The 27,218-nt window shown below is 65.8% G+C and overlaps 3 protein-coding genes across 9 annotated transcripts in view; all 3 read right to left on the bottom strand.

Moving 5' to 3' along the window:
- The window catches only part of FLNA (filamin A), a 40,960-nt gene extending 37,766 nt beyond the window's left edge, over positions 1-3,194 (bottom strand). The window contains 1 exon segment of the mRNA XM_075122525.1: positions 3,174-3,194. Coding sequence (XP_074978626.1) covers positions 3,174-3,179 — 6 coding nt within the window. The 5' untranslated portion in view covers positions 3,180-3,194.
- Positions 3,195-7,510: 4,316 nt separating this feature from the next.
- HAUS7 (HAUS augmin like complex subunit 7) lies at positions 7,511-12,331 on the bottom strand. Of its 2 annotated transcripts, XM_048832751.2 has the most exons (10): positions 12,165-12,322; positions 11,795-11,910; positions 10,760-10,827; positions 10,461-10,522; positions 9,953-10,062; positions 9,593-9,751; positions 9,239-9,335; positions 8,776-8,994; positions 8,368-8,467; positions 7,511-7,684 (listed from the first exon to the last, which is right to left on the bottom strand). In XM_048832751.2, exons 1-10 carry the CDS (start codon positions 12,204-12,206, stop codon positions 7,533-7,535), a joined length of 1,125 nt encoding a protein of 374 aa, XP_048688708.1. In that variant the 5' UTR covers positions 12,207-12,322; the 3' UTR covers positions 7,511-7,532. The 2 variants fall into 2 exon arrangements, with proteins under 2 accessions (XP_048688708.1, XP_074978625.1); XM_075122524.1 differs by lacking the exons at positions 9,953-10,062; positions 10,760-10,827 and having other exon boundaries at positions 12,165-12,331.
- A 4,048-nt stretch (positions 12,332-16,379) lies between these two features.
- Positions 16,380-26,558, bottom strand: DUSP9 (dual specificity phosphatase 9). 6 transcript variants are annotated; one of them, XM_075122332.1, is made up of 5 exons: positions 26,227-26,305; positions 23,607-23,906; positions 20,821-21,663; positions 20,062-20,478; positions 16,380-17,759 (listed from the first exon to the last, which is right to left on the bottom strand). In XM_075122332.1, the coding sequence occupies exons 3-5, from the start codon at positions 21,155-21,157 to the stop codon at positions 17,413-17,415; spliced, it is 1,101 nt and encodes a 366-aa protein (XP_074978433.1). In that variant the 5' UTR covers positions 21,158-21,663; positions 23,607-23,906; positions 26,227-26,305; the 3' UTR covers positions 16,380-17,412. The 6 variants fall into 6 exon arrangements, with proteins under 6 accessions (XP_074978433.1, XP_048688711.2, XP_048688709.2 ...); XM_048832754.2 differs by lacking the exon at positions 23,607-23,906 and having other exon boundaries at positions 26,275-26,371; XM_048832752.2 differs by lacking the exon at positions 23,607-23,906 and having other exon boundaries at positions 26,227-26,362.
- Between the last annotated feature and the right edge of the window lie 660 nt (positions 26,559-27,218).

Genomic DNA, 27,218 nt, shown 5'->3' with positions numbered 1-27,218 from the left:
CCCCTCTACCTACCTTCCTGCCCCCCCCGCACCCCTCTACCTACCTTCCTGCCCCCCCCGCACCCCTCTACCTACCTGCCTCGCCCCGCACCCCTCTACCTACCTACCTACCTGCCTCGCCCCGCACCCCTCTACCTACCTTCCTGCCCCCCGCACCCCTCTACCTACCTTCCTGCCTCGCCCCGCACCCCTCTATCTACCTACCTACCTTCCTGCCCCCCGCACCCCCCTACCTACCTTCCTGCCCCCCGCACCCCTCTACCTACCTACCTGCCTCGCCCCGCACCCCTCTATCTACCTTCTTGTCCCCCGCACCCCTCTATCTACCTACCTCGCCCTGCACCCCTCTATGTACCTTCCTGCCCCCCCGCACCCCTCTGTCTACCTACCTGCCCCTCCACACCCGCTCTATCTACCTTCCTGCCCCCCCACACCCCTCTACCTACCTACCTGCCCCCCCGCACCCCGTCTATCTACCTGCCCCCCCACCTGCCCGCCCCCCCACACCCGCTCTATCTACCTACCTGCCTCCCCACACCCCCTCTATCCATCTGCAGATACGAACTCCCCGTTTGCCCCGTTCCTGCTTGATGCAAACCCAAGTTCCTGGGCTCTGCACTGCGGAGAATCTCTGCATGCGGCTGCCCCAGGGCTCTGATGAGTTGATCTAATGGGACCTTCGGCTCCCCCCTCCCCGCTGCAGGGAGCTGGGGCGGGCGCTGGGGGGAGGGGTGCAGGCACCGACCCTGATGCCGTGGAGTGGGGGGGGCCACAGACAGCTGGACTCCCTAGCTGAGGGAGGACGCGGTAAAGGGGGGGCCAGGCCCTGACCTCTCTGGGCTGGGGCATGGCTGAGTCCAGAGCTCAGGCCCCGCGGGATTCAGGGTCTGGCATCATAAAAGGGCAGGGACAGGCCAAGCAAATGGAAAGAGGCAAAGAGATTGCCCCCCCCCAGCTCTGCCGGTGCCCCTCACTCCCGACCCACGGCCCCCTGCTACCCCAACCCTGGGCCCCCCCCAGCTCTGCTGGTGCCCCTCACTCCCGACCCACAGCCCCTGCTAGCCCAGCCCTGGCCCCCCCCCCAGCTCTGCCGGTGCCCCTCACTCCCGACCCACGGCCCCCTGCTACCTCAACCCTGGCCCCCCCCCAGCTCTGCCGGTGCCCCTCACTCCCGACCCACGGCCCCCTGCTACCCCAACCCTGGGCCCCCACCAGCTCTGCCGGTGCCCCTCACTCCCGACCCACGGCCCCCTGCTACCCCAACCCTGGGCCCCCCCCAGCTCTGCCGGTGCCCCTCACTCCCGACCCACGGCCCCCTGCTACCCCAACCCTGGGCCCCCCCCAGCTCTGCCGGTGCCCCTCACTCCCGACCCACGGCCCCCTGCTACCCCAACCCTGGGCCCCCCCCAGCTCTGCCGGTGCCCCTCACTCCCGACCCACGGCCCCCTGCTACCCCAACCCTGGGCCCCCCCCAGCTCTGCCGGTGCCCCTCACTCCCGACCCGCAGCCCCTGCTAGCTCAGCCCTGGGCCCCCCCAGCTCTGCCGGTGCTCCTCACTCCCGACCTGCAGCCCCTGCCAGCCCGGCCCCGGCTCTCTGTGGAGCTAGGAAAGGGTTAACCGCTGTGCAATGTCCAGACTGGCTCAGGGCCAACTCATGGGCGTGCAGCGCTGGGATTCCGCCACCAGGAGGCGCCGCCCCCTCGCCGCCCATCCCACGCGACCTCCCAGCCCGGGACCTGGCTTCATATTTTCCCCTTATTTGGAGAGTTCGGGGTCCCTGGGATTTTTAAATAACAAGACAAAAGTGCCCACCCCGCCCCACACTGGGCTGGCAGGGGCTGCGGGTCGGGAGTGAGGGGCACCCGCAGGGCTGGGGGGCCCAGGGCCGGGCTGGCAGGGGCTGCGAGTCGGGAGTGAGGGGCACCGGCAGGGCTGGGGGGCCCAGGGCCGGGCTGGCAGGGGCTGCGGGTCGGGAGTGAGGGGCACCGGCAGGGCTGGGGGGCCCAGGGCCGGGCTGGCAGGGGCTGCGGGTCGGGAGTGAGGGGCACCGGCAGGGCTGGGGGGCCCAGGGCCGGGCTGGCAGGGGCTGCGGGTCGGGAGTGAGGGGCACCGGCAGGGCTGGGGGGCCCAGGGCCGGGCTGGCAGGGGCTGCGGGTCGGGAGTGAGGGGCACCGGCAGGGCTGGGGGGCCCAGGGCCGGGCTGGCAGGGGCTGCGGGTCGGGAGTGAGGGGCACCGGCAGGGCTGGGGGGCCCAGGGCCGGGCTGGCAGGGGCTGCGGGTCGGGAGTGAGGGGCACCGGCAGGGCTGGGGGGCCCAGGGCCGGGCTGGCAGGGGCTGCGGGTCGGGAGTGAGGGGCACCGGCAGGGCTGGGGGGCCCAGGGCCGGGCTGGCAGGGGCTGCGGGTCGGGAGTGAGGGGCACCGGCAGGGCTGGGGGGCCCAGGGCCGGGCTGGCATGGGCTGCGGGTCGGGAGTGAGGGGCACCGGCAGTGCAGGGGGGCCTGCACTGTATGTTTTATATTTGGGGTGAAGGGGGCGCTGAGGAGCAGCCAGGCAGTGGGTCCTGTCTGGGGGAGGTGGGTTATTCCCCGAGCTGTTGTGCAGGGGTTTCCAGGTCCCAGGTGGGGTTAAAAGTGGCTGGGGAGCTCCCCAGGCCCAGGGGTTTGATGTGGGCTGAGCCCCCCAGTCCTGTCCACCCGCCCGGCCTGGGTCCGAGGCAGCAGCTGCAGCTTCCAACAGCCTGAGTTCCTGACCCGTCTGTCTGTCCAACCATCCCTCTGTCCATCCATCCCCCACCCGTCCATCCGTCTGTCCATCCATCCCCCCACCTGTCCATTCCCCCACCCACCCATCCCTCTGTCCATCTACCCACCTGTCCGTCTGTCCAACCAGCCTTCTGTCCATCCCTCTACCTGTCCGTCCCTCCCTCTCTGCTCACTCCTTCTTGGCACCGGGCAGTCCATGGGTCAACCCCCCCCCGCACCCTAACCCTGGGGAAGCCCCCTGCTAACACCCCAGCACTCACTGCCCCCCAACTGCCTACACAGCCCCCGCACCCCAGCCCAGCTGCTCACTGAACCTCCACGGCCCCGGTCCCTGCCCCTTCCCGCATCCCTTGTCACAGAGCCCCCCATCCCTGCCCCCCATCCCTTGCCCTGGAGCCCCCCTTCTTACCTGCATCCCTGCCCTGGAGCCCCTGTCCCTGGTTCCCATTCCCAGATCCCCTCCTGCAACGTGTCCCTCTCCCCGAGCAAGTTCCCCCAGTCTTTGGGGTCCCTGGCCTAGCCCCCCACTGTGGGTGTCTCCTTCCATTGTGGGGGACCCTTGGAATGACCCCCCAGAGTCACAGGGATCTCCCCGTCCACAGCCCACCAGGGACCCCGACCCGGCACTGACCCCCAACCCTACGGGCCCCCCCAGCAACAAAGCAACTCTGGGCCCTTCTCCTGCCCCCCCGTCCTCTCCCGCAGTAGCCCCCCCATCTTCAGCCGGCCCGTGTCTGGGTCCCAGCAGGGCAGCATTCCTAGCGGTCCTGCACTCTATCCCCGCCCCAGAGCCCCCGTTCCCTACCCCCCATCCCCTGCGCCAGAGCCCCCCATCCCTGCCCCCAATCCCCTGTCCTGGAGCCCCCCTTCCCTACCCCCATCCCTGCCCTGGAGCCCCCCTTCCCTGCTCCCCTTTCCCGCATCCCCTGTCACAGAGCCCCCCAGCCCCTGCGCCCGAGCCCCCCATCCCTGCCCCCCATTCCCTACCCCAATCCCTGCCCCCGATCCCCTGCGCCAGAGCCCCCCATCCCTGCCCCCCATCCCCTGCCCTGGAGCCCCCCTTCCTACCCGCATCCCTGCCCTGGAGCCCCCCTTCCCTGCTCCCCCTTCCCGCATCCCCTGTCACAGAGCCCCCCATCCCTGCCCCCCATCCCCTGCCCTGGAGCCCCCCTTCCTACCCGCATCCCTGCCCTGGAGCCCCCCTTCCCTGCTCCCCCTTCCCGCATCCCCTGTCACAGAGCCCCCCATCCCTGCCCCCCATCCCCTGCCCTGGAGCCCCCCTTCCTACCCGCATCCCTGCCCTGGAGCCCCCCTTCCCTGCTCCCCCTTCCCGCATCCCCTGTCACAGAGCCCCCCATCCCTGCCCCCCATCCCCTGCCCTGGAGCCCCCCTTCCTACCCGCATCCCTGCCCTGGAGCCCCCCTTCCCTGCTCCCCCTTCCCGCATCCCCTGTCACAGAGCCCCCCAGCCCCTGCGCCAGAGCCCCCCATTCCCTGCCCCCCATCCCTGCCCCCATCCGTGGCCGCTCACCTCGCAGAGCCGGTCCGGGCCGTGGCCGGAGCAGATCTGGGACGAGCCGCGCCCGGCCGGGGAAGGAGCCGCCGGGGGGGGCCGGGGGGGCGCCTGGCGAAACGCCTTAATTGGTAAAAGCGCCGAGACCCGGGGCGGGGGGGGTCGGTGTCAACGGGCCGGGATGTAGGGAGAGAGACCCGCCCCCCCGCGTCCCACCCCTCCGACCCCCCAACCCCATCCCTCCGCCCCCCCGCGTCCCGTCCCATCCCTCCGCCCCCAACCCCATCCCAGCCCCCGTCCCGCCCCCCCCGCCCTCCATCCCGTCCCGCCCCCTCCATCGCCCACGGATGAGATCAGCGGCTGGCTGCATCCATGGGGTGGGACACGGGACCTTTCCCCTCCAGGGGGCGCTGGTGGGGGGCTGCTGGGTCACTCCCCTCAGTGCCCCCCGGGCAGCTCCCCCTAGGCCCAGCCAAGTCAGCGTCACCCCCAGGTGGCTGGACGGGGCGGGGCCTGACCCCTAGCTGTGGGGTCAGGGAGGGGCCCCCAGGAGAGTGGGTTTAGGTGGGGGCTGGGGTGTGTGGGGGGGGTTGAATGGGCATGGGGGGCTTGTTATGGGGGTACAGGACTGCAGAGGGGAGGGGGCTGGCACAGGGGTGGGGGGCAGCTGGGTGGGACAGGAGCCGGCCCCGGTGGGGGGCCAGGACTGCAGTGGGGGGGTGTCAGGAAATGAGGCAGCAGGGGGGGAAAGCAGCCTGCGGTTGATAAGGGCTGCCTGGGTCATGCCTGCGGGCCCCAGATAAAACCGGGGGTGTGGGGGGAAGGAACCCGGCCCCATGGCCTGGCCCTGACTCCAACTCCCAGCACCGCACAGCTGGCGGGACTGTTATTGTAGGGTCTCCTCAGAGCCCCACGGCCACGTTCTCTGTGCTGAGCCGGGGGATGGGGTCCCTTCTCCAAACACCCCCAGAGAGACAGGGCAGGGTGTGTCCCCGCCGGGGGGCGCAGGGTCGGGACACCCCCCGCTGCCCTCACCCCCCTGCACGGCCCATTCCAGGACTCTGAAGTCAGCGGGTTTGTTTGTTTTCTGTTGAAGTAAAGAGGCAAAAAAGGGATTCCGGGGCCTGGGAGGAGACGTGTGTGTGTGGGGGGGGGGGCACGTTTCTCCCCCCCCGTGCCAGAGAATTCACTTTGCACCAGTCCCCAGGCCGGGCTGTGGGTCCCCGGGCCGGGGGGCCTGTGCGACCGTGGGTGTCACCAGGGGCTCGGGCCGGGGGGCGTCCGCGCTCCCTGGTGGAGGGGATGGGAGCTGCCGGGTGCGTCGCCCTGCGCCCCCTGCTGGAGGAGCTGGGCCCTGCACGGTGCGTGCACACGCGTGTGTGTTCGGGGGTGGTGCAAACGACCCTGGGTCCCGAGCTGTCACGCAGGGACCTGCGGCGCAGGGCAAGTCTGGGGGCCCGTGTCTCAGGGCGCGCCGGGGGGGCTCACAAGCGCCCTGACCCCCCCAAGCTCGGGGCCCACCTCACACACAGCAAGTGCCCGGCCCCCCCGCTCGCCAAATCGAAATGCAGAAATGACCCGTCGGGGTCGTGCCTACGCACGGACCCTGCCCCGCCCGACACACGGCAGGGGGCAGCGGGACAAGGGGCCCCCCAGCAACACCTTCACGCCCTGGCTCAAGCCCCAGCCAGGGGGCACCAGCCCCCATCCGGCCCTACAAGGGGGCTGGCTGGCTCAGGGGGCAGGAAATGGGGCACAGGACCCTGCCCAGGGGCTGAGGCTCCATCCCAGCATGGCTCCCTACCAGACATGGCCACAGAGAGCCAAGGGGGGGGAGCAGCCGCCCTCCCCACATTCCCTCCATCCAGCCCCATTACCTCAGCCCCTCAGGAATCCCAGCCCCAGAGGAGGTGGAAGGATCCTTGAGAAACATCAGCCGGGGTGGGGAACAGGAGTTAACGGGCCAGAGCCCGGATGCCTGGGTTCTCCCCTGGCTCTGGGAGGGGAGTGGGGAGGGTTAGAGCAGTGGGGGCTGGGGGCCAGGACTCCTGGGTTCTCTGCCCAGCTCAGGGAGGGAGTCTGGTGGTTGGGGGCAGGACTCCTGGGTTCTTTTGCCGGGTCTGTGCTCTCACACTCAGGGTCCGCTGTGGGGACCCGGGCTCGCTGGGGAAGTGAGAAACCCGGCTGGGTGGGGACAGACCCTGGCCCCTCCCGTGGTTTGGGTTCCTCCCAGAAAACCTCCCCTGCCCTGCCCAGGGGGGTGAATGCAGCTCCCACCTTCTGCTAGGGGCACAAACCCTTTGCTGCTGAGAGCCTGGGAGTGGGGGAAGGGTGGGAGCCAGGACTCCTGGGTTCTTTCCTGGGGGCTCTGGGAGGGGAGCGGGGAAAGTCAGGGCTGGGGGGTTTTTGTGCCTCAGTTTCCCGCCGTGGGGTTCTGGCTCAGTGGTCCCGCCCAGCCCCCATCACTTTCCCTCCCATGGCAGAGGAATTCGTCCCAGAGCTGAGTCATGGCGGCTCCGTGTAAACACGGCCCCAGGCCTGGAGCCACTTCCTTATAGGGCAGAGATTCTAGCCCCCGCCAGTGCCCCGCTGCCCCAGGCTTGCTCCCTCCCAGTGCCAGAAATAGAACCCAGGCGTCCTGGCTCCCAGCGCCCCCCCCCCCCCACTCTAACCACCAGCCCCCACTCCCCTCCCAGAGCCAGGGCAGAACCCAGGCATCCTGGCTCCCAGCCCACCCCACCCCCGCTCTAACCACCAGCCCCCACTCCCCTCCCGGAGCCGGGAGAGAACCCAGGCGTCCGGCAGCTCAGCGCCCCCTATTGCCTATGGGGTGGTGGAGGGGGCTGTGGTCTCTGGCTCCCCCTGCTGGTCAGACGCAGACATGCAGGGATCAAAAGACAGGTCGGGAGTGGGGGCAGGAGCAGGGCTGCAGGATACCTGGGTTCCCACCTCCGCCCTGGGCCCTGCCTCAGTTTCCCTGTGTGAGAAAGGGGAACTGCCTCTGTCTGTCAGATCGTGAGCTCTTTGGGGGCATCTCGCCTCGTGGGTCTGCATGGGGGGGGGCCCTGATCTTGGTGGAGGGGCAGGGACCATGCACAGGGGGGCCCTGATCTCAGTCGGGGGGGGGGGGGTGGATCCACCTGGGGAGGGGGCCCCAATCTCAGTCGGGGGGGGGCGATCTCAGTTTGTGGGGGCAGGGTCCGAGTGGGCCCAATCTCGGATAATTAGCACTAATTAATAATTAACAAATCTTTTATTACCCCAGGAACAGTGGGTCAGCAGCTCCCTTGTGAGACAGGGGCCCTGGAGCCCCCCCCTCCCCTCCCCTGGCCCTGGGGTCACCCCGGCAGCCCCCCGCAGCGGCCAGGCAGGCCTGGTAGCGCCGGAGCAGCTCCTCCATCTTCACGGCTGGAACGGAAACAATTTGCGTCAGTTCAGCAGCTGCCCCCAGCCCCCCCGGACGCCTGGGTTCTCTCCCTGCTCTGGGCGGGGAGTGGGGGCTAGTGGGTCAGAGCAGGGGGGCTGACAGCCCGGACGCCTGGGTTCTCTCCCTGCTCTGGGCGGGGAGTGGAGGCTAGTGGGTCAGAGCGGGGGGGGCTGAGAGCCCGGACGCCTGGGTTCTCTCCCTGCTCTGGGCGGGGAGTGGGGGCTAGTGGGTCAGAGCAGGGGGGCTGAGAGCCCGGACGCCTGGGTTCTCTCCCTGCTCTGGGCGGGGAGTGGGGGCTGGTGGTTCAGAGCAGGGGGGCTGAGAGCCCGGACGCCTGGGTTCTCTCCCTGCTCTGGGCGGGGAGTGGGGGCTAGTGGGTCAGAGCAGGGGGGGGCTGAGAGCCCGGACGCCTGGGTTCTCTCCCTGCTCTGGGCGGGGAGTGGGGGCTGGTGGCTCAGAGCAGGGGGGCTGAGAGCCCGGACGCCTGGGTTCTCTCCCTGCTCTGGGCGGGGAGTGGGGGCTGGTGGCTCAGAGCAGGGGGGGGTGAGAGCCCGGAAGCCTGGGTTCTCTCCCTGCTCTGGGCGGGGAGTGGGGGCTGGTGGCTCAGAGCAGGGGGCTGAGAGCCCGGACGCCTGGGTTCTCTCCCTGCTCTGGGGGTACTCACGCAGCGTCGCTGTGGGGCTGCTGCCCTCGCCGCGTCGCCTCTCCGCCGTCCGCACCACCTGGTCCGAGGTGTCGCCCAGCTGGGCCAGCGCCTGCAGCTCCTGGGGGGGGCTGAGGGGTGAGAACCTGGCCCTCAGGGCCCCCGCCCCATGGACCCTCCCCTTCCACCCCAGGGACTTTGCAGCCCCCCGCCCTACCCCCCCGCAGGGTCCCTCCCCCAGCCAGCGTGTTTGGGTCCCTGCCCTGGAGGCGGCGTCTCTGAGAAGACCCCACCCTGGGAGGCCGGCCTTGCTGGCGGGGGCTGTCCCACACCCACGTTGGGGGGACCCACAGAGACCACGCCCCTTGTCCTGTAGCTCCGCCCCTCCCCAGATTGCTGAGGCAAAGGGCCCCTCCCCTAGGTCCGTACCTGGGCGCAGAGGGTGAGTCCACGCTGCAGGTGCTGGGCCAGGGGCCCGCAGGGGCTGAGCCGTGGGGCGGGGCCGCGGCCGCAGTGTTCCCGCAGCTCCGTCTCGTACACCTGCCCGAAGGCCGCCATCAGCTGGCGCGAGTCGCAGGCCGCCAGCGCCAGGGTCTGCAGGGCCGTGCCGGGGCTCAGGGGCTCCGCGCCCCCCCGCAGGGAGGAGCTCTGTAGGGAACGGGGTCAGTCCAGCGCCCCCCAGGGCTCCCTCGCCCAGGAGAGAACCCAGGAGTCCTGGCTCCCAGCCCCCCCTGCTGTAACCCACCAGCCCCCGAGCTGGGAGAGAACCCAGACGTCCTGGTTCTGAGGCCCTACCCAGAGCACACAGGGATCTCACTCTGTTCCCAGATGTACAGTGCCCCAGAAGCCTCAGCTCCGCCCCCCTGCCCCGGAGCCCCCCCAGCGAGCCCACCTCTGCTCTCAGCTGCTCCAGTGCGGTGTTGGCCTCCTCCAAGGTCCTGGAGAGCTCAGCCAGCGTCTTCCCACTGGATCTCACTGACAGCCGGGTCCTTTGGAGAGACGGGGTGCGGTTACGGCACGCAGCGGGGAGCCCGGATGCCTGGGTTCTCTCCCTGGCTCAGGGAAGGGAGCGGGGTCTGGTTGTTAGAGCAGGGGGGTCTGGGAGCCAGGACTCCTGGGTTCTCTTCCCGGCTCTGGGAGGGGAACTGGCAGAGTTAGCAGAGAGGAAATCTCCATGGGGCAGGATCGGGGCGGGGTCTGTGCTGCAAAGGGGACCCTGGGCCCACTGGGCACTGTCCCAACAAACCTCACACATGGGGCCGGCTCCTCCAGCAGAAGGGGCTTGATGTCGGCGGTGCAGGGGGGCAGGGCGGGGGCCAGCAGTGCCGGCAGGCTGGGGCTGGAGAAGACCTCGCGCAGGAACTCCTCATTCTTCCTCGCGGCCCCCCGGAGAGACTCTTCCGTGCTGCGGGGACAGGCAGGGTCAGCCAGCCACCCAGTGCCCCCGGCTGAGGGGGCTGGGAGCCAGGACACCTGGGTTCTCTCCCCAGCTCTGGGAGGGGAGTGCGGGCTGGTAGGTTGGAGCACCCGCCCTACTGCTCCCCAGCACTGCCTGGCAGCGGAGAGCCCCCCCCTCCCCCCGACACCCCCCACAGGAGCCCTGGACCTGGAGGTGGTCGAGTCCCCGGAACACGTCCCACTGATGGCGTCCAGGTACCGGATCACGTCCAGCAGCTGCTCCATGAACCCGAGCTGCCGCTCGGCACTGGCCTCCCCCTGCAGAGAGAGAGAGACGCTGGTGAGAGTACCCCCTGCAGCCTCCTCCCCTCCCAGAGCCAGCAGAGAACCCAGGCGTCCTGGCTCCCAGCCCCCTGCTCTGACCCACCCATCCCCACTCCCCTCCCAGAGCCAGCAGAGAACCCAGGCGTCCTGGCTCCCAGCCCCCTGCTCTGACCCACCCATCCCCACTCCCCTCCCAGAGCCAGCAGAGAACCCAGGCGTCGGGGCTCCCAGCCCCCTGCTCTGACCCACCCGACCCCACTCCCCTTCCAGAGCCAGCAGAGAACCCAGGCGTCCTGGCTCCCAGCCCCCTGCTCTAACCCACCCGACCCCACTCCCCTCCCAGAGCTGGGAGAGAACCCAGGCATCCGGGCTATCCTAGGGCACTCCAACACCTTAATGAGATCCAGGTCGTCCGATCGACACAGCAGCAGGTCGGAGCCCAGTTTGGCCATTTCTGTCAGGAGAGAACAGAGCCAGTTACTGCACAAACCCTGCCGCTGGGAGGCGGCTGCCTCTGGGGTGGGACCCGGTGGTAAGATCCAGAGCAGGGGGGGCTGGGAGCCGGGACGCCTGGGTTCTCTTCCCAGCTCTGGGAGGGGAGTGGGGCCTGCGGGGGCTTGGAAGGGGGTCAGCCACCGTATGTGGGCAGCTCTGGGGGCTCTCCAAATCTGCTCCGCTGAGCTGGACACACCTTGAGTTTTCTCCTCCGTCTGCGAGTCCTTGAGGCGGGCGAATTGCTCTCGGAGGGGGGGGTTCGCTCTGGGAGGGGGGGAGAAAGCGTCACCGCAGGAGCCAGGCTGATGCGCACAGCTCTGGGGAACTCACCCCCTGCTTCACCCCGGGGCACTAAGGGGGGCTGCATGGAGCCATACGGAGTGGGGGGTGACTGGGGGACGCACGGGGCCATACGGGGTGGGGGATGACCGGGGGCACTAAGGGGGCTGCATGGGCCATATGGGGGGGTGTCCGGGGGGCGGTGTGGGGACATACAGGAGTCCCTGGGAGGGATGACTGGGGGGGCACTAAGAGGGGTGACCGGGGGCTGGGGCCACATGGGGGAGGACTGGGGGGTGGCGTGCGGCCATATAGGGGTCTCGGGGGGGCACTAAGGGCGGTGACCGGGGGGCAGTGCAGGGCCATACAGGAGTCCCTGGGAGGGATGACCGGGGGTGCTAAGGGGGCTGCATGGGGGGGGGTGACCGGGGAGCAGTGTGGAGCCATATAGGGGTCCCGGGAAGGGATGCCCAGGGGGCGGGGCCATAAAGTGGGGGGACTGGGCCATACAGTGGGAGGACCGGGGGTGGGGCCAAACAGCGGGGGGACCGGGGGCGGGGCCATACAGCGGGGGGGACCGGGGGGCGGGGCCATACAGCGGGGGGGACCGGGGGGCGGGGCCATACAGCGGGGGGGACTGGGCCATACAGTGGGAGGACCGGGGGCGGGGCCATACAGCGGGGGGACCGGGGGCGGGGCCATACAGCGGGGGGACCGGGGGGCGGGGCCATACAGCGGGGGGACTGGGGCATACAGTGGGAGGACCGGGGGCGGGGCCATACAGCGGGGGGACCGGGGGGCGGGGCCATACAGCGGGGGGACTGAGCCATACAGCGGGGGGACCGGGGGGCGGGGCCATACAGCGGGGGGACTGGGCCATACAGCGGGGGGACCGGGGGCGGGGCCACACGCGGGTCCAGGGGGACACTAGGGGGCCGGGGCCCCGCGGTACCGGGCGCAGAGCCAGGCCAGCAGCTCCAGGCGCTGGGCCGAGGGGGCGCAGAGCAGCTGCAGGGCGGCCTCGGGCTCGGGCAGGAAAACTCCGTCCAGCAGGGGGCAGCGCAGCTCCTGGGGGGACACAGGGGTCAGATGGCGCCCCCCACGCCATGCGATGGTCCCGCCCGGCGCCCCCCACCCCCACTAGGCGCGATGGTCCCGTCCTCCCACCACCCCCTGGTCCTGACCGACACCCCTCCTCGGCACAATGGTCTGACCCGGCCCACGAGGCCCGGCTAGGTGCGATGGTCCCACCCGGCAGCCCCCGCTGGTTCAGTGTTCCGGCCCGGCGCCCCCCATCCGGGTGTGATGGTCCCGCCCGGTACCTTCAGTTGCCTGTACACGGAGGCCGCCGCGGGCGCCGCCATCTTGCCCCGCAGCTCGCCGAGGGCCGAGACCCGCCCCAATTGGCCAGCGCCGCTGCCACTCACACTGACCTGCGGCGCTCATGGGCTGCGTCCTCACGGAAGCCACGCCCCTTTGCTTTCCCGCCCTGCTGTAAACGGAGGGGCGGGGATGGAAAACGGAAGGGGAGTGAGCAGGCGGGGGGAGGAGGGACAGGGGTTAGGGGCGGGGCCATATTTGGGGGCGGGGCCGGGGCCCGGTTAGTAGGGCGGGGCTGCGAGGGGAGGGGCCGGGTTTGGTCGAGGGCGGGGCTATGAGGGGCGGGGCTGGGTAATGGGGCGGGGCCGGGTTTGGTTTAGCAGGGCGGGGCTGAGTAAAGGGGCGGGGCTGGGGCTGGGTCTGGTCGGGGCTGAGTAAAGGGGCGGGGCTGAGTAAAGGGGCGGGGCTGAGTAAAGGGGTGGGGCCGGGTTTGGTAAGGGGCGGGGCTGAGTAAAGGGGCGGGGCTGAGTAAAGGGGCGGGGCCAGGTTTGGATTAGCAGGGTGGGGCTGGATAAAGGGGTGGGGCCGGGTTTGGTCAGGGGCGGGGCTGGGTAAAGGGGCGGGGCCGGGTTTGGATTAGCAGGGTGGGGCTGGATAAAGGGGTGGGGCCGGGTTTGGTAAGGGGCGGGGCTGAGTAAAGGGGCAGGGCCAGGTTTGGATTAGCAGGGCGGGGCTGAGTAAAGGGGCGGGGCCAGGTTTGGATTAGCAGGGTGGGGCTGGGTAAAGGGGCAGGGCTGGGTTTGGTCAGGGGCGGGGCTGGGTAAAGGGGCGGGGCTGGGTTTGGTGGGGCGGGGCTGGGTAAAGGGGCGGGGCCGGGTTTGGTCAGGGGCGGGGCTGGGTAAAGGGGCGGGGCCGGGTTTGGATTAGCAGGGTGGGGCTGGGTAAAGGGGTGGGGCCGGGTTTGGTAAGGGGTGGGGCTGAGTAAAGGGGCGGGGCCAGGTTTGGATTAGCAGGGCGGGGCTGAGTAAAGGGGCGGGGCCAGTTTTGGATTAGCAGGGTGGGGCTGGGTAAAGGGGTAGGGCTGGGTTTGGTCAGGGGTGGGGCTGGGTAAAGGGGCGGGGCCGGGTTTGGTCAGGGGTGGGGCTGGGTAAAGGGGCGGGGCTGGGTTTGGTGGGGCGGGGCTGGGTAAAGGGGCAGGGCTGGGTTTGGTTTAGCAGGGCGGGGCTAGGTAAAGGGGCGGGGCCAGATATGGCCAGGGTGGGGCTGTGAGGGGCGGGGCCTGGCGCTGGTGAGCAGGGCTCGGAGGCCGCAGTGGGGGGGCTGCGCCAGGCAGCTCTTGGCTTAGACCCGCCCCGCTCTGGCTGGGGGCCGGGGGGGTCACTTCCACCCCCAGCTCAGCGGAAGCAGCATTTCCTCTGCTCACAAAGGCCGGAGGCGCCGCAGCCCCATGGACCGGGGGGCGGGTGAGCTGGGGGGGCTCCATGTCTCTTCCAGGGTGGATGGGAAATCACTGGAGATTTTGCCAGGGGAGAGCGCCCCCCCCCGCCCCCAGCCCTGCCGGCCAGGGGAAAGCACCCCCCCGCCGCCCCCTGCCCTGCCGGCCAGGGGAAAGCGCCCCCCCCCCCTGCCGGCCAGGGGAAAGCGCCCCCCCGCCGAGCCCCCCCGCCCCTGACTCATGGGCCAATCTGACGGTTCTGCTCCGCCTTTGCCCCCCGTGGCTCCGGACGCAGCTGGCTGCGGAGGGGAAGGGCGGCGCTGGGAAAGGAAGCTGCAGGACGTGGGGTCCCGGCAGGCCTGAGCTGGGCCCTCCCCAGGGAAAGGCCAGGGCAGTCCAGCTGGCCACAGAGCCTGGTCCCTGCCCTGGCCTCTGCTAGGGAAAAAGTTTCAGAGTAACAGCCGTGTTCGGCTGTATCCGCAAAAAGAACAGGAGGACTTGGGGCACCTTAGAGACTAACCAATTTATTTGAGCATGAGCTTTCGTGAGCTACAGCTCACTTCATCGGATGCATACCGTGGAAACTGCATCCTGTTAATCTCTAAGGTGCCACAAGTACTCCTTTTTTAGGGAAAAAGTGAGACTCTACCCCAGCAGCCCCACTCCCCTCCCAGGGCCGGGCAGAGAACCCAGGAGTCCTGACTCCCAGTTCCCCCTCACTGTAACCCACCAGCCCCACTCCCCTCCCACGGCCAGGCAGAGAACCCAAAAGTCCTGACTCCCAGCCCTCCCCGCTGTAATTCACCAGCCACTGCTCCCCAGGGAAAGAACCCAGGAGTCCAGACTCCCAGCATCCCACTCTAACCCACCTGTCCCCACTCCCCTCCCTCGGCTAGGCAGAGAACCCAGGAGTCCGGGTTCCCAGCTCCCCCTGCAGGAGGACACTGAGCACAACAGGAGCAGGGGGTTAAAGTCCAGCTTTATTGTCATCCCCCTGCCCCTGGACACCCTGACAACAGCACATCCCCTGCAATGTGTGTGTTGGGGGGTGTCAGAACAGTGAACAAACAACACCCCTCCCCCGCCACCCAGGGGGGGGATCAGTGTGAGCTTCTGGCACCTGGACACACACACAGCACATCCCCTCCAGCAGGGACACGCACACGGGGGACACATACACACAGGCCAGGGTTCCTCTCCTGCAGCAGGGTTACACACACGGGACATCTCCAGTAGGGACAGACAGATGGACACACACACACCACACACCATTCTTTCCTGTCTCCCAGGCCTCTGCTCCCTGCAGGCCCCCCCCCAGGCCTCTGCTCCAAACCCTCCACAACACAATCTGGTTTTCGGGCCGGGAACCCTACTGTGAACCGGTTCTAGAATCGCCAACCAGCCCCAGTTCCAATCCAGTTGTTCAAAACCCACGAGCAAGTGGCTGGACGCAGTTGGGTCAGCACTCAGTCTCGGGGTGACGTTTCAGGGCAGGCATTGGGGTGAAGTCTGATGGGGAAGTTTCCTGATCCCACTTCTGGAGCTGCAAGATCTAGAGTCCAGCATGGTAGCCTAACTGGCTCTAGAACCAAAAGATGCCAGCAAGGCAGGTGAATGTGGGCTCTGGATCCCTGTTCTAGAGCCCCAGGTTCCAGACCTGGCACTGGAGATCACTCGCCCCACTTCTACAGCTGCAGGTTCTAGATTCTGGCATGATTATTACTCACATTATGGCTCTAGAACCAATGGTCCAAACAAGACAGGAGTTCTCTTTGTTGTATAGCCAGGCAGGTTCCAAACATGGCCCATGTGGCTTTTAAACGATAATGCTCAAGTAGTAAGGTTCTAGGTAGTGTGGATCACCAATCCTAGCTACAGGTTCCAGGCCATGGAGAATCTTGAACACGCTGCTGGGGGCTGCAGGTTCTAGGTTCCACCATAGTAGATTGGTTTCAGAGTAACAGCCGTGTTAGTCTGTATTCGCAAAAAGAACAGGAGGACTTGGGGCACCTTAGAGACTAACCAATTTATTTGAGTGTAAGCTTTCGTGAGCTACAGCTCACTTCATCGGATGCATACCGTGGAAACTGCAGCAGATTTTATATACACACACAGAGAATATGAAACAATACCTCCTCCCACCCCACTGTCCTGCTGGTAATAGCTTATCTAAAGTGATCATCAAGTTGGGCCATTTCCAGCACAAATCCAGGTTCTCTCACCCTCCGCCCCCATACACACACAAACTCACTCTCCTGCTGAGTAATAGCTCATCCAAAGTGACCACTCTCCCTACAATGTGCATGATAATCAAGGTGGGCCATTTCCAGCACAAATCCAGGTTTTCTCACCCCCCCCCCACCCCCATACACACACAAACTCACTCTCCTGCTGGTAATAGCTCATCCAAACTGACCACTCTCAAAGTTTAAATCCAAGTTGAGTGGTCAGCTATTACCAGCAGGAGAGTGAGTTTGTGTGTGGGGGGGGGGGTGAGAGAACCTGGATTTGTGCAGGAAATGGCCCAACTTGATTATCATGCACATTGTGTAGAGAGTGGTCACTTTGGATGGGCTATCACCAGCAGGAGAGTGAATTTGTGTGGGGGGGTGGAGGGTGAGAAAACCTGGATTTGTGCTGGAAATGGCCCAACTTGATGATCACTTTAGATAAGCTATTACCAGCAGGACAGTGGGGTGGGAGGAGGTATTGTTTCATATTCTCTGTGTGTATATAAAGTCTGCTGCAGTTTCCACGGTATGCATCCGATGAAGTGAGCTGTAGCTCACGAAAGCTCATGCTCAAATAAATTGGTTAGTCTCTAAGGTGCCCCAAGTCCTCCTTTTCTTTTTGCATAGTAGATTGGTAGCTTTAGAACCAAAAAGGTCTAAACAAGGCAGGTAAGTGTTGGCTCTGGATCCTGGTTCCAGAACTGCTGTTCCAGACCTGGCACTGGCTAATGGGGATTCCTTCACTCACTTTTAGAGCTGCAGGATCTAGATTGTGGACTGGTAGCTCAGTGTCTTATAACTCTCATTGTGGCTTTAGATCAAAAGAAGGGAGTTAATACAGGTCCTCTGTCTTTGTTTTAGAGATGCATATTCCAGACCTGGTTCTGTAGATTCCTTAATCCACTTCTAGAACTGCAGGTTCTAGACTCCACCTTGGTGGCTTCTAATTCTTATTATGGCTCTAGAACTACTGGCCAATTCTTGATTCCAGAGCTGGCATGTGGTTTTGAAATGGTAGTTCTGGAGCAATCAGATTCTAGGTGCAGCTGATCTCCTACATTCTAGAGGCCCATATTTCAGACATGGCATTAGCATTCAAGATCTCTTAATCCACCTCTATAGCTGCACATTCTATGCTCCAGCATGGTCGTTTACTGGCTTAACATTCTCCTAATTGAATCTCTAGAACCAAATGTCCAAACAAGGTAGTTGATGCAGGTTCTAGCTTCATGTTCTGATGGCTCTGGGGCACAGTTGAATTCTAGAGGTCCAGACCTGGCATGGCACTCAAGCTCCCGTCTGTTGAGTGATGAGTTCTAGGCTCCAGCATGACTTCACTGGGTTTTCTTTTCCTTGTAGTTCCAGAATCAAAAGTCCAAACAAGGAAGTTAATTACAGATTCTGCGTCCCTATTCCAGAGCTGCAGGTTCCAGACCTGGCTCCAGAACACAGATCCCAGAAAAGGCAGGTCTAGATTCATCCCTGTGGGTTCTAGCATCCTGCCAAGGCTAGGTTAGCCACACATCCCCTGGTAATCCCACCGATGCCTAGATTAGCCATGGGGCTCATGGGGGATGGCAAGGGCTATGTGGGGTAATGTTGGAAGCTGCCATCCTCTTCCTCACATTCGGAGGGTGGCGGCGTGAAGAAGCAGCCTGGGGAGGATGTGGGCGTCTGGCCGCTCCCGTCGGGGGCTCCAGGGGTCGCTGGTGATCCCTCGGCCAGCCCCAGTTCCCTCTCGAAGTCCAGCAGCTGCCCCATGAAGTTGAAGTTGGGTGAGATGTCGGCCTTCTTGCGCTTGACCAAGTCGTAGGCGTCGTTGAGCGACAGGTTGAGTCGCTGCATGAGGTAGGCCACCGTCACGGTCACCGAGCGGCTCACGCCTGCCAGGCAGTGAACCAGGATGCCGCAGTTCTGGGAGACCGCCTCGTCTGGAGAGGGGGAGAGACGGGGACGGAGCAGGGTGAGAGCCGAGGCAGAGGGGAGTGACGGGGGCGTCGGCACTGTCGGCACCCTCTCTGAGAGGGGGATGCTAAGGTATGGCTGTCGTTAGAAGCCCCTTGACATCGGAGAGCTGCACGGACTAGCTCCGCTGGGTTCTCCAGTCCATGGGAAAGGACGGGGGGATGGGACGGACTATGGTCAGTGAGATGCAGATGGGGCTTGTGGTCAACTGAGGCAGAGGGTGGGGAGGAAGGGGGATGGAACGGACCATAGTCACTGGTCTATAGGGAGTCGGGGACGGGAGATGGGAAGGACCATGGTCTCTGACATGTGGGGACGGGGCAGGACAGACCATGGTCAATGAGCCATGGGGGCAGTGGACGGAATGGACCATAGTTTCTGAGGTATGGGGGCAGGGGGAGCAACGAGAGGATGGACGGACCACAGCCAATGCGATGCAGAGGGAGCTGATGGGACTGCAAGGAACCAAAGTCTATGAGCTGAGGGGGACACGGGGAAGGCGGATACACCCCCCTGGTTGGGAGAGGGTAGAGAGGGTGCACTGGGGCTGGGGGTACAGGAGGGGGCGTCATGGTGCAGAGATGGGGAGACAAGCACAAGTCCATGGGGCCGGATGCGCTGCATCCAAGAGTGCTAAAGGAGTTGGTGGATGTGATTGCAGAGCCATTGGCCATTATCTTTGAAAACTCATGGCTATCGGGGGAGGTTCCAGACGACTGGAAAAAGGCTAATGTAGTGCCCATCTTTAAAAAAGGGAAGAAGGAGGATCCTGGGAACTACAGGCCAGTCAGCGTCACTTCAGTCCCTGGAAAAAATCATGGAGCAGGTCCTCAAGGAATCAATTCTGAAGCACTTAGATGAGAGGAACGTGATCAGGAACAGTCAGCATGGATTCACCAAGGGCAAGTCATGCCTGATTAATCTGATTGCCTTCTATGATGAGATAACTGGCTCTGTGGATGAGGGGAAGGCAGTGGACGTGTTGTTCCTTCACTTTAGCAAAGCTTTTGACACGGTCTCCCACAGTATTCTTGCCAGCAAGTTAAAGAAGCATGGGCTGGATGAATGGACTATAAGGTGGAGAGAAAGTTGGCTAGATTGTCGGGCTCAGCGGGTAGTGATCAATGGCTCCATGTCTAGTTGGCAGCCGGTGTCAAGTGGAGTGCCCCAAGGGTCGGTCCTGGGGCCGGTTTTGTTCAATATCTTCATAAATGATCTGGAGGATGGTGTGGATTGCACCCTCAGCAAATTTGCGGATGATACTAAACTGGGAGGAGTAGTAGATACGCTGGAGGGCAGGGATAGGATACAGAGGGACCTAGACAAATTGGAGGATTGGGCCAAAAGAAATCTGATGAGGTTCAACAAGGACAAGTGCAGAGTCCTGCACTTAGGACGGAAGAATCCAATGCACAGCTACAGACTAGGGACCGAATGGCTCGGCAGCAGTTCTGCGGAAAAGGACCTAGGGGTGACAGTGGACGAGAAGCTGGATATGAGTCAGCAGTGTGCCCTTGTTGCCAAGAAGACCAATGGCATTTTGGGATGTACAAGTAGGGGCATTGCCAGCAGATCGAGGGACGTGATCGTCCCCCTCTATTCGACGTTGGTGAGCCCTCATCTGGAGTACTGTGTCCAGTTTTGGGCCCCACACCACAAGAAGGATGTGGAAAAATTGGAAAATGTCCAGCGGAGGGCAATAAACATGATTAGGGGACTGGAACACATGACTTATGAGGAGAGGGTGAGGGAACTGGGATTGTTTAGTCTGCGGAAGAGAAGAATGAGGGGGAATTTGATAGCTGCTTTCAACTCCCTGAAAGGGGGTTCCAAAGAGGATGGATCTAGACTGTTCTCAGTGGTAGCAGATGACAGAACGAGGAGTAATGGTCTCAAGTTGCAGTGGGGGAGGTTTAGGTTGGATATTAGGAAAAACTTTTTCACTAGGAGGATGGTGAAGCACTGGAATGCGTTACCTAGGGCGGTGGGGGAATCTCCTTCCTTAGAAGTTTTTAAGGTCAGGCTTGACAAAGCCCTGGCTGGGATGATTTAATTGGGGATCGGTCCTGCTTTGAGCAGGGGGTGGGACTAGATGACCTTCTGGGGTCCCTTCCAACCCTGATATTCTATGATTCTATGAAGACACTGTGGGGCCAGCAGGGCTCCCAGGCGTGGGGGGCAGAGAGGGTGCCCTGGGAGTACAGGGGGGTGCCGTGGGGCCAGCAGGGCTCCCAGGCATGGGGGGCACCGTGGGTCAGGGGCACTCACCAATGAAGGCAATGGCCTCGGGAAAGAAGCGGGCCAGGTTCTGGCTCCAGTGGTCCGAGATGGGGATCTGTTTGTAGCAGAAGCCGCCCTGCTCCTCGAAGAGGTTGGGCAGGTTGGGGGTGACGTTGAGGACATAGCGGATGCCCAGCCGTGCCAGCGTCTCCATGTTGGCCGAGTCTTGGGCGCTGCCCAGGTAGAGGTGGGGCAGGATCTGCACCGGGTAGGATGGGGGACTGGCTGCCTCAGAGTCCACCCCCCCACTGCTTAGGGGTCCCGAGTCCCCGTCCGAACCCAGGCTCAGCCCCCCCAGGCCCACCACCGGGGTCCCTGTAGGAGCGGGGGAGCTGCTGGCGCCGGGCACCTCCAGGCTGGTCTCGCAGTGATCTGGCCACTCGGACTGGAACTTGGAGAAGCCCCCTGCGGGCGGAACAGATGTGTTCGCATTAGAGATATTATAGCAGGGCCTGCGGCGGCCTCACATCAGGCCCTGCTCAGACCCCCCTCCCCCGACTGAGCCCCATCGCACCAGGGAAACTGAGGCACAGACAGACCCTCCCCCAGGTGCCTTGCATCCCAGCCTGCTCTCTTGGCCCCAGGGGCTGGGAGTGGTGCCGGGCCACGTCGGAGGCCACGGGCGGCCTTTGTCTCTGGGCTGTCTCCAGTGAGCGTGGGCTGGGGGCAGCTCAGAGCACAGGCACGGGACTGAGCCACGGGCAGGGAGGGGTGCCGGGCGCCACGGGGCCCGGCCACGGCACCGACCTTGGAGGTAATACGCCGTGCAGCCTTCCTCCCGCAGCTTGCGCAGCAGCGTGGCCAGCAGCGACTCCTCGTCGTCCCGGCCGGGGCGCGGCAGCGTGGCCGTGGCCTCGTCGTACAGCAGGACGGTGCCCGGCGCGGGCGGGAGCAGCGAGCGGACTGAGAGGTTCCCCTTGTGCAGACGCCGCAGCAGGAGCCCCGGCAGGGCCACGCTCAGCGCCCGGGCCACGTGGCAGGAGTCGTAGCACTCCCGGCTGCGGCAATCCAGGATGTGCAGCCGGGGGGCCGGGGACGCCAGCTCCCCGCGGAGCCACAGGGTGGATTTCGCCACGGCTTCCATGGGGCTGGTGGGGGCATCGGCGGGGGGCTGGAAACGTGGTACAAGCCAATCCCGTCCCACGGCGCCACAGGCCTGTGTGGACGCCGGCTGGCAAGGCGGCCGCCTGGGCTCAGGTCACCGTCCTCCCATCCGCCCCCGGAGGGGCCAGCCGGTGCCTGGCGGGCACGAGGCACCGCGGACGCCCCGCCGCTGTCCTCTGTGCGTGTGGGGGTGGCCCGGCAGCACAAGGGGGGCGGTGAGGGAAGGAGCTGCCAGCAGGGCAGATTTAGTGAGCGAGGGCAGCGCAGGGTCACGGCTCCAGCCCCTGGCAGTTTCGCGGGGAGGCGTCCCCCGATCTGGGGAGTGGCTTCCTCTCCAGCAGCCGCTGCCTGAGGCTGCCAAGGCTGGGGTGGGCGGAGAAGGGCCTGAGTCCAGGATGGAGCTGGGGCATGGGGGGCATCTGGGTGCTATCGGAGACGGGCAGGGAAGGAGACAGGCCCAGCCGCCACTCGGGGCTCCAAGCAGACCTGCCAGGGAGAGTGGAGGGGAGTCAGCGAGCCACGGTGGGAGGCGGGGAGAGCAGGAGATCCCAGCCCCCTCCTAGCATCCTGCCTGGGAGCCGTGACACGTCCCCCTGGGAGGGCAGGCCATGGGGCGGGAAGTGGGACTGCCAGCGCCCCTCACTCCCAACCTGCAGCCCCTGCACTCCCAGCCCTGGGCTCCCTCCAGCTCTGCCGGTGCCCCTCACTCCCGACCCGCAGCCCCCTGCCCACCCAGTCCTGGCTCCCAGCTGTAGCTGGCTCCCTGCGCAGAGGATGTGGGGGGAGGGGAGCGGCCGTGGGCCAGACCCAGTGAAGGGCCCAGCCGAGGGTCTGGCCGGCTGCCAAGCGCTGATGTCAGCGTTATTTCGGCACCAGTATGAATAATTGATACCAACAGGAACCACAGATATCCTCCACCAGAGCATCCCCCTGGGACCCTGCCTGGGCTGGGGGTCAGGACGCCTGGGTTCTCTCCTGGCTCTGAGGGGGTAGTGGGGCCTGGGGGGTTAGAATGTGGGGGGAGGGCTAGGGCTCAGGTTGTCTGGGGTCTATCCCCAGCTCTGCCCCCATGCTGCTGTGTGACCCTGGACAAGTCACCTCCCATCCGTGCCTCAGTTTCCGCTGTCACTTTGTCTGGCCAGGCCAGGCCAGGCACAGACTCAGGACTCCTGGCTTCTATTCCCTGCTTTGCCACTGCCCTGTGGGGTGAACACTGGCAATTCACAGCTCCGCTCCGCGGCTCAGTTTCCCCACCTGCGAGGAGGACACCCAGCCCCTCGATACTGATGAAACGCACCGGACAGGAGCGAGTCACTGCTGCGGGGTCCCAGCACGCGAGTACAACGGTCCTAGTGCTCAAAGGATATGGCTGGGGGGCAGGTCCCCGGCCCGTCATAGGGGGCCAGTCCACAGGCCCAGGAAGAGGGGCTCAGCTGGTCCCCGGGGCTCTGTGGGGGGGATGGTTCTACCTCTGCTGGTCCTGGGCTGCAGCTCCCTCCAGAGCCTTGGTCCTCTGCCAGCACCTGGGAGCCTCATCTGCACTGGCTCCTGCTCAGCAGCGCCCCTGTGAGGTGGGGGTGAGCGACACTCACTGCAGGTGGGGAAACTAAGGCACGGAGCAGAAAAGGGATTTGTTCACCTGGGCTCTATCCTAAATCTATCACCAAGAGTCCTGGCTCCCAGACCCTTGCTCCAACCCACCAGCCCCCGCTCCCCTCCCAGAGCCAGGGACAGAACCCAGGAGTCCTGGCTCCCAGCCCCCTCGCTCTAACCCACCAGCCCCCGCTCCCCTCCCAGAGCCAGGGAGAGAACCCAGGAGTCCTGGCTCCCAGCCCCCTCGCTCTAACCCACCAGCCCCCGCTCCCCTCCCAGAGCCAGGGAGAGAACCCAGGAGTCCTGGCTCCCAGCGCCCCCTGCTCCAACCCACCAGCCCCCGCTCCCCTCCCAGAGCCGGGGAGAGAACCTAGGCGTCCGGGCTCCCAGACCCCTGCTCCAACCCACCAGTCCCCCCTCCCCTCCCCTCCCCAAGACGGGGAGAGAACCCAGGAGTCCTGGCTCCCAGACCCCCTGCTCTAACCACCAGCCCCCGCTCCCCTCCCCGAGCCGGGGAGAGAACCCAGGCGTCCAGGCTCCCAGACCCCCTGCTCTAACCACCAGCCCCCGCTCCCCTCCCAGAGCCAGGGAGAGAACCCAGGAGTCCTGGCTCCCAGACCCCTCGCTCTAACCCACCAGCCCCCGCTCCCCTCCCCGAGCCGGGGAGAGAACCCAGGCGTCCGGGCTCCCAGACCCCCTGCTCTAAGCACCAGCCCCCGCTCCCCTCCCCGAGCCGGGGAGAGAACCCAGGCGTCCGGGCTCACTCCCCACAATTGCCCCAGCCCCCTCCGGCTCCAGAGCCCGTCCCCGCCTAGATCCCGCCCCGCAGCGCTCACCCTGGCCGCCGCCCGCCGCTCTCACGCCGCGGAGCCCCTGGGCCCCGCCCCGCGGCCCCGCCAGGCTCCCGGCGCCGGGCTGGGGCGGGCGCGTCCGGCTCCCGCATTCAGGGTGCGCAGGGCCCGCCCGGCTCCACGTGCGGGCTGTGTACAGCCCGGGGCCCCGCCCCGCCGCCCGGATTGGTGGGGAACAGCCTGAGGGGCGGGGCTGGGCAGATCCTGTGTGCAGGGGCGGGGAGCCAGGACTCCTGGGTTCTCTCTCGGGCTCTGGGAAGGGAGGGGGCCTGGTGGGTGAGGGGCCTGTGGAACAAAGAGCACTTTTGGAAGGGAGAACAGGGAGGAAGCGGCAGGACTCCTGGGTCCTTTACCTCTCACTGCCTTTGGAGGCGGGTCAAATACCATTGCCTCTCTGTGTGACTCAGTTTCCCCAGAGCAGCGACCCTGCTGGGTGCTCTGTCGCGCTCCGCCACGGGCCAGGCCCCCTTGGTGCTGCCCGGCCCCGGCCCCGGGGAGAACTCGCGCTCGGGAACCGGGCACGATCCAGCACCCCGCAGGCTGTGACTCAGAGGACAGGGGAGCAGGGCTCGGGGAGACGGAGGAGCCCAGAATAGTCGAAGGGAACAATCTCGCCCTCCCACGACACGCTCCCATCGCCTTGGCAACGCGAACCCTTTCGAGTGAGCGGGAGAACTCACACAGGCACCAGGGAGAGCCGAGGGGCAGGGGGCCTGGAAAAGCCCGGGAGAGAGGGGTCGCTTGCTGGGAGGTTGACCCCTAATTGCCAGGTGTTAGGGCAGGTAATAAATGGGGAAACTGAGTCACAGGCACGCAGCCAGGAGGGCCTGAGCCAGAGGCACGGGACAGCCGGATGCTCAGTCCCTGATTCGGGGGCCACCGAATCAGACCCCTCTCTGCAGCTGAGGGGATGCAGGAGTCCTGGCCGCCAGCCCCGTACCCCCTGCTCCGCCCCGCTGGTTAGTCACCCGGAGCGGGCGGATGGTGTCATGCGGGCCCATGATGAGTCCCCAGAGACGTGCTGGAACTCAGAGACTCATGGCAAACCCACGCAGCCTGCAGCGCGCCCCCAGGACATGCGCTCACATCCACCCCCCAGCAGCCCCGCCCACAGGGCCCCCTGCTGCCCCACCAGACCCCGCTCCCCCCGCAGAGCTGGGAGAGAACCCAGGAGTCCTGGCTCCCAGCCCCCTACCCCACCAGCCCCGCTTCTCTATTAAAGCCATAGCTTTCTCTCAAGCCCTACCACCCCCATCCCAGCTCCAAGCTATAAGATGAGATAATCTTCAGCGCTGGGGTGGGGGTGGGCACAGCCCTCTCCCTGCCACACAACAGCGACCAGCCCCACAGAGCCCCCAGGGAGGGAGCAGGATGAACACATGATCTCATCTTCCTTTGGCGCAGAGGGTCTCCATTAGCATCTGAGCCACAGACTTCTCGCCTCCGGGGGGGCCATGACTCCCACAGTGCTTGGGGGCTCTGGTTGGCTCAGGGAGGCGGGAATGGGGGCGGGGTCTGTCCCCTCTAGGGGACCCCATCTCCCATCCGGTCTCAGGGCGGTACTGCCCGGGTCAGGGGGAGCAGGGAATGGGACACGGGGCCTTTCTCTTCTAGGGGGCCCCGGCTTTGATCTGGCTCCTGGGCGGGACTGGCAGGCTCAGGGGGCTAGGGAATGGGGCCCGGAGCCTGTCCCCTTGTGCCATCCTTGACCAAGAGCAGGGCCCCCAGGGGACCGCAAAGAGCCTGGCTCAGAGTAGGGCCGTGCTTGGAGACGGGATACCGGGGTAGATGGGCCTCGCCCCAGCCTGCCCGTTGCTACATTCCTGCATGCAGAGGCTGGGTTTTTTCCTGTTTCTCTTGCTGCTCTAAATTTAGAGTGAGAGCAGAGCAGGTCCATGTGCCATCAGCTTCCCACGCTGCCACGGAGCAGCAGGGCATGGCAGGCGGAGGAGACGCCTGGGGGCTGAGGCAGACCCAGAGGGGGATGCCGTGCAGTGACAGGCCAGACGGGCACTGGGATGAGAAGTGGCACCTCCGCAAAATCAGAGGGGAGGGAGAGGAGGGTCATTAGGGGCCTGAGAACGCTCACATGGGGCCCCGATCTCGGCTGGGGTCTGGGCAGCGCCCGGCACACGCACACGCTTGGCTGATGGCCGCTGGGCCGTTGAGTGCTGGAAATGACGCAGCCCCGAGAGGTCATTATAAATAGAAACCGACTGATACCTCGCAGGCCAGGCTTCATGCAAGAGGAACTTGCTCCCGTTTTCCACCTGCCGTCCGACGCCACGCCCTCTGCCCTCCTCAGAGAGCCCTGCCTGGACGGCCCGAGATCAAGGCCTGACCGAGATCAGGGCCCCGTCGCCCTGGGCGCCGTGAGGGCCCTGAGTGAGATTGGCCTCCCCTGTGGTGCAGGGCACTGGGCAGAGATTAACGTGGCTTTGGCTGCCAGCACCTGAAATGGGGAAACTGGGGCACACTGCTGTGGGGCTGTGGCTCAGCACCCAGCTGAATCTGGGGAAACCAAGGCACAGCTGAGTGCTGGAGGTGAGGGTAAGCACAGCTTAGCACCGTTCCTGCCCTTAACCCCTCACTTCCCAAAAGAGACCTGTTGCTCCCAGACCCGGGCCTCGGTCCCACGGTGGATCTGTGATACCGGAGTTCTGCTGCAGCCTCTTGGGTCCAGTGGATTCGGGGTCGGTCCTGCGGCAGGGACTCAGCTGAGGGATCCACTTGTTATCTGTGCTGCTCACGGCCGCCCCCCCCACGCCGCCTGTGAATGGAAACCATGGCAACAGCAAGCGGGCGAGGATGAACGGAGCCATCTTCCAAAGCACAGCCTGCCTCGGGGCTGCGGCTCCGTTGATTGTGGGGGGATATTAACACCCTCCTGAGGTCTGCTGGTGCCCCTCACTCCCGACCCGCAGCCCCTGCCAGCCGGGCCCTGGGCTCCCCCCAGCCCCGCCGGTGCCCCTCACTCCCGACTCGCAGCCCCTGCCAGCCCGGCCCTGGGCTCCCCCCAGCCCCGCCGGTGCCCCTCACTCCCGACTCGCAGCCCCTGCCAGCCCGGCCCCGGGCTCCCCCCAGCCCCGCCGGTGCCCCTCACTCCCGACTCGCAGCCCCTGCCAGCCCGGCCCCGGGCTCCCCCCAGCCCCGCCGGTGCCCCTCACTCCCGACTCGCAGCCCCTGCCAGCCCGGCCCTGGGCTCCCCCCAGCCCCGCTGGTGCCCCTCACTCCCGACTCGCAGCCCCTGCCAGCCCGGCCCTGGGCTCCCCCCAGCCCCGCCGGTGCCCCTCACTCCAGACCCGCAGCCCCTGCCAGCCCGGCCGGTGCCCCATCCCCATGTTGGGTCAGAGCTAGCACCCCCTGGAGAGGAGAGTCCTCGTACCCTAGCCCCACCCTGGCTCCTTCTTCCCTTGCCCATCCCTTACCGTCCCGCCCCCTTCAGGCTCCGCCCCTGCCCCCCAACCCCTTCCCTTCTCTCTAGGCCCCACCCCTCCCCCATCCGACTCCTCCCCCTGCTCCCTAGGCCCCACCCCTCCCCTGACTCCTCCCCCTGTGCTCTAGGCCCCGCCCCTCCTCCTGACACCTCCCCCTGCG

This window comes from Caretta caretta, chromosome 23 (genome assembly GCF_965140235.1).
Source record: "Caretta caretta isolate rCarCar2 chromosome 23, rCarCar1.hap1, whole genome shotgun sequence".
Taxonomy (NCBI): Eukaryota; Metazoa; Chordata; order Testudines; family Cheloniidae; genus Caretta; species Caretta caretta.
The sequence above is the reverse complement of the archived record's forward strand: the minus strand, read 5'-3'. Positions and strand labels throughout refer to the sequence as shown.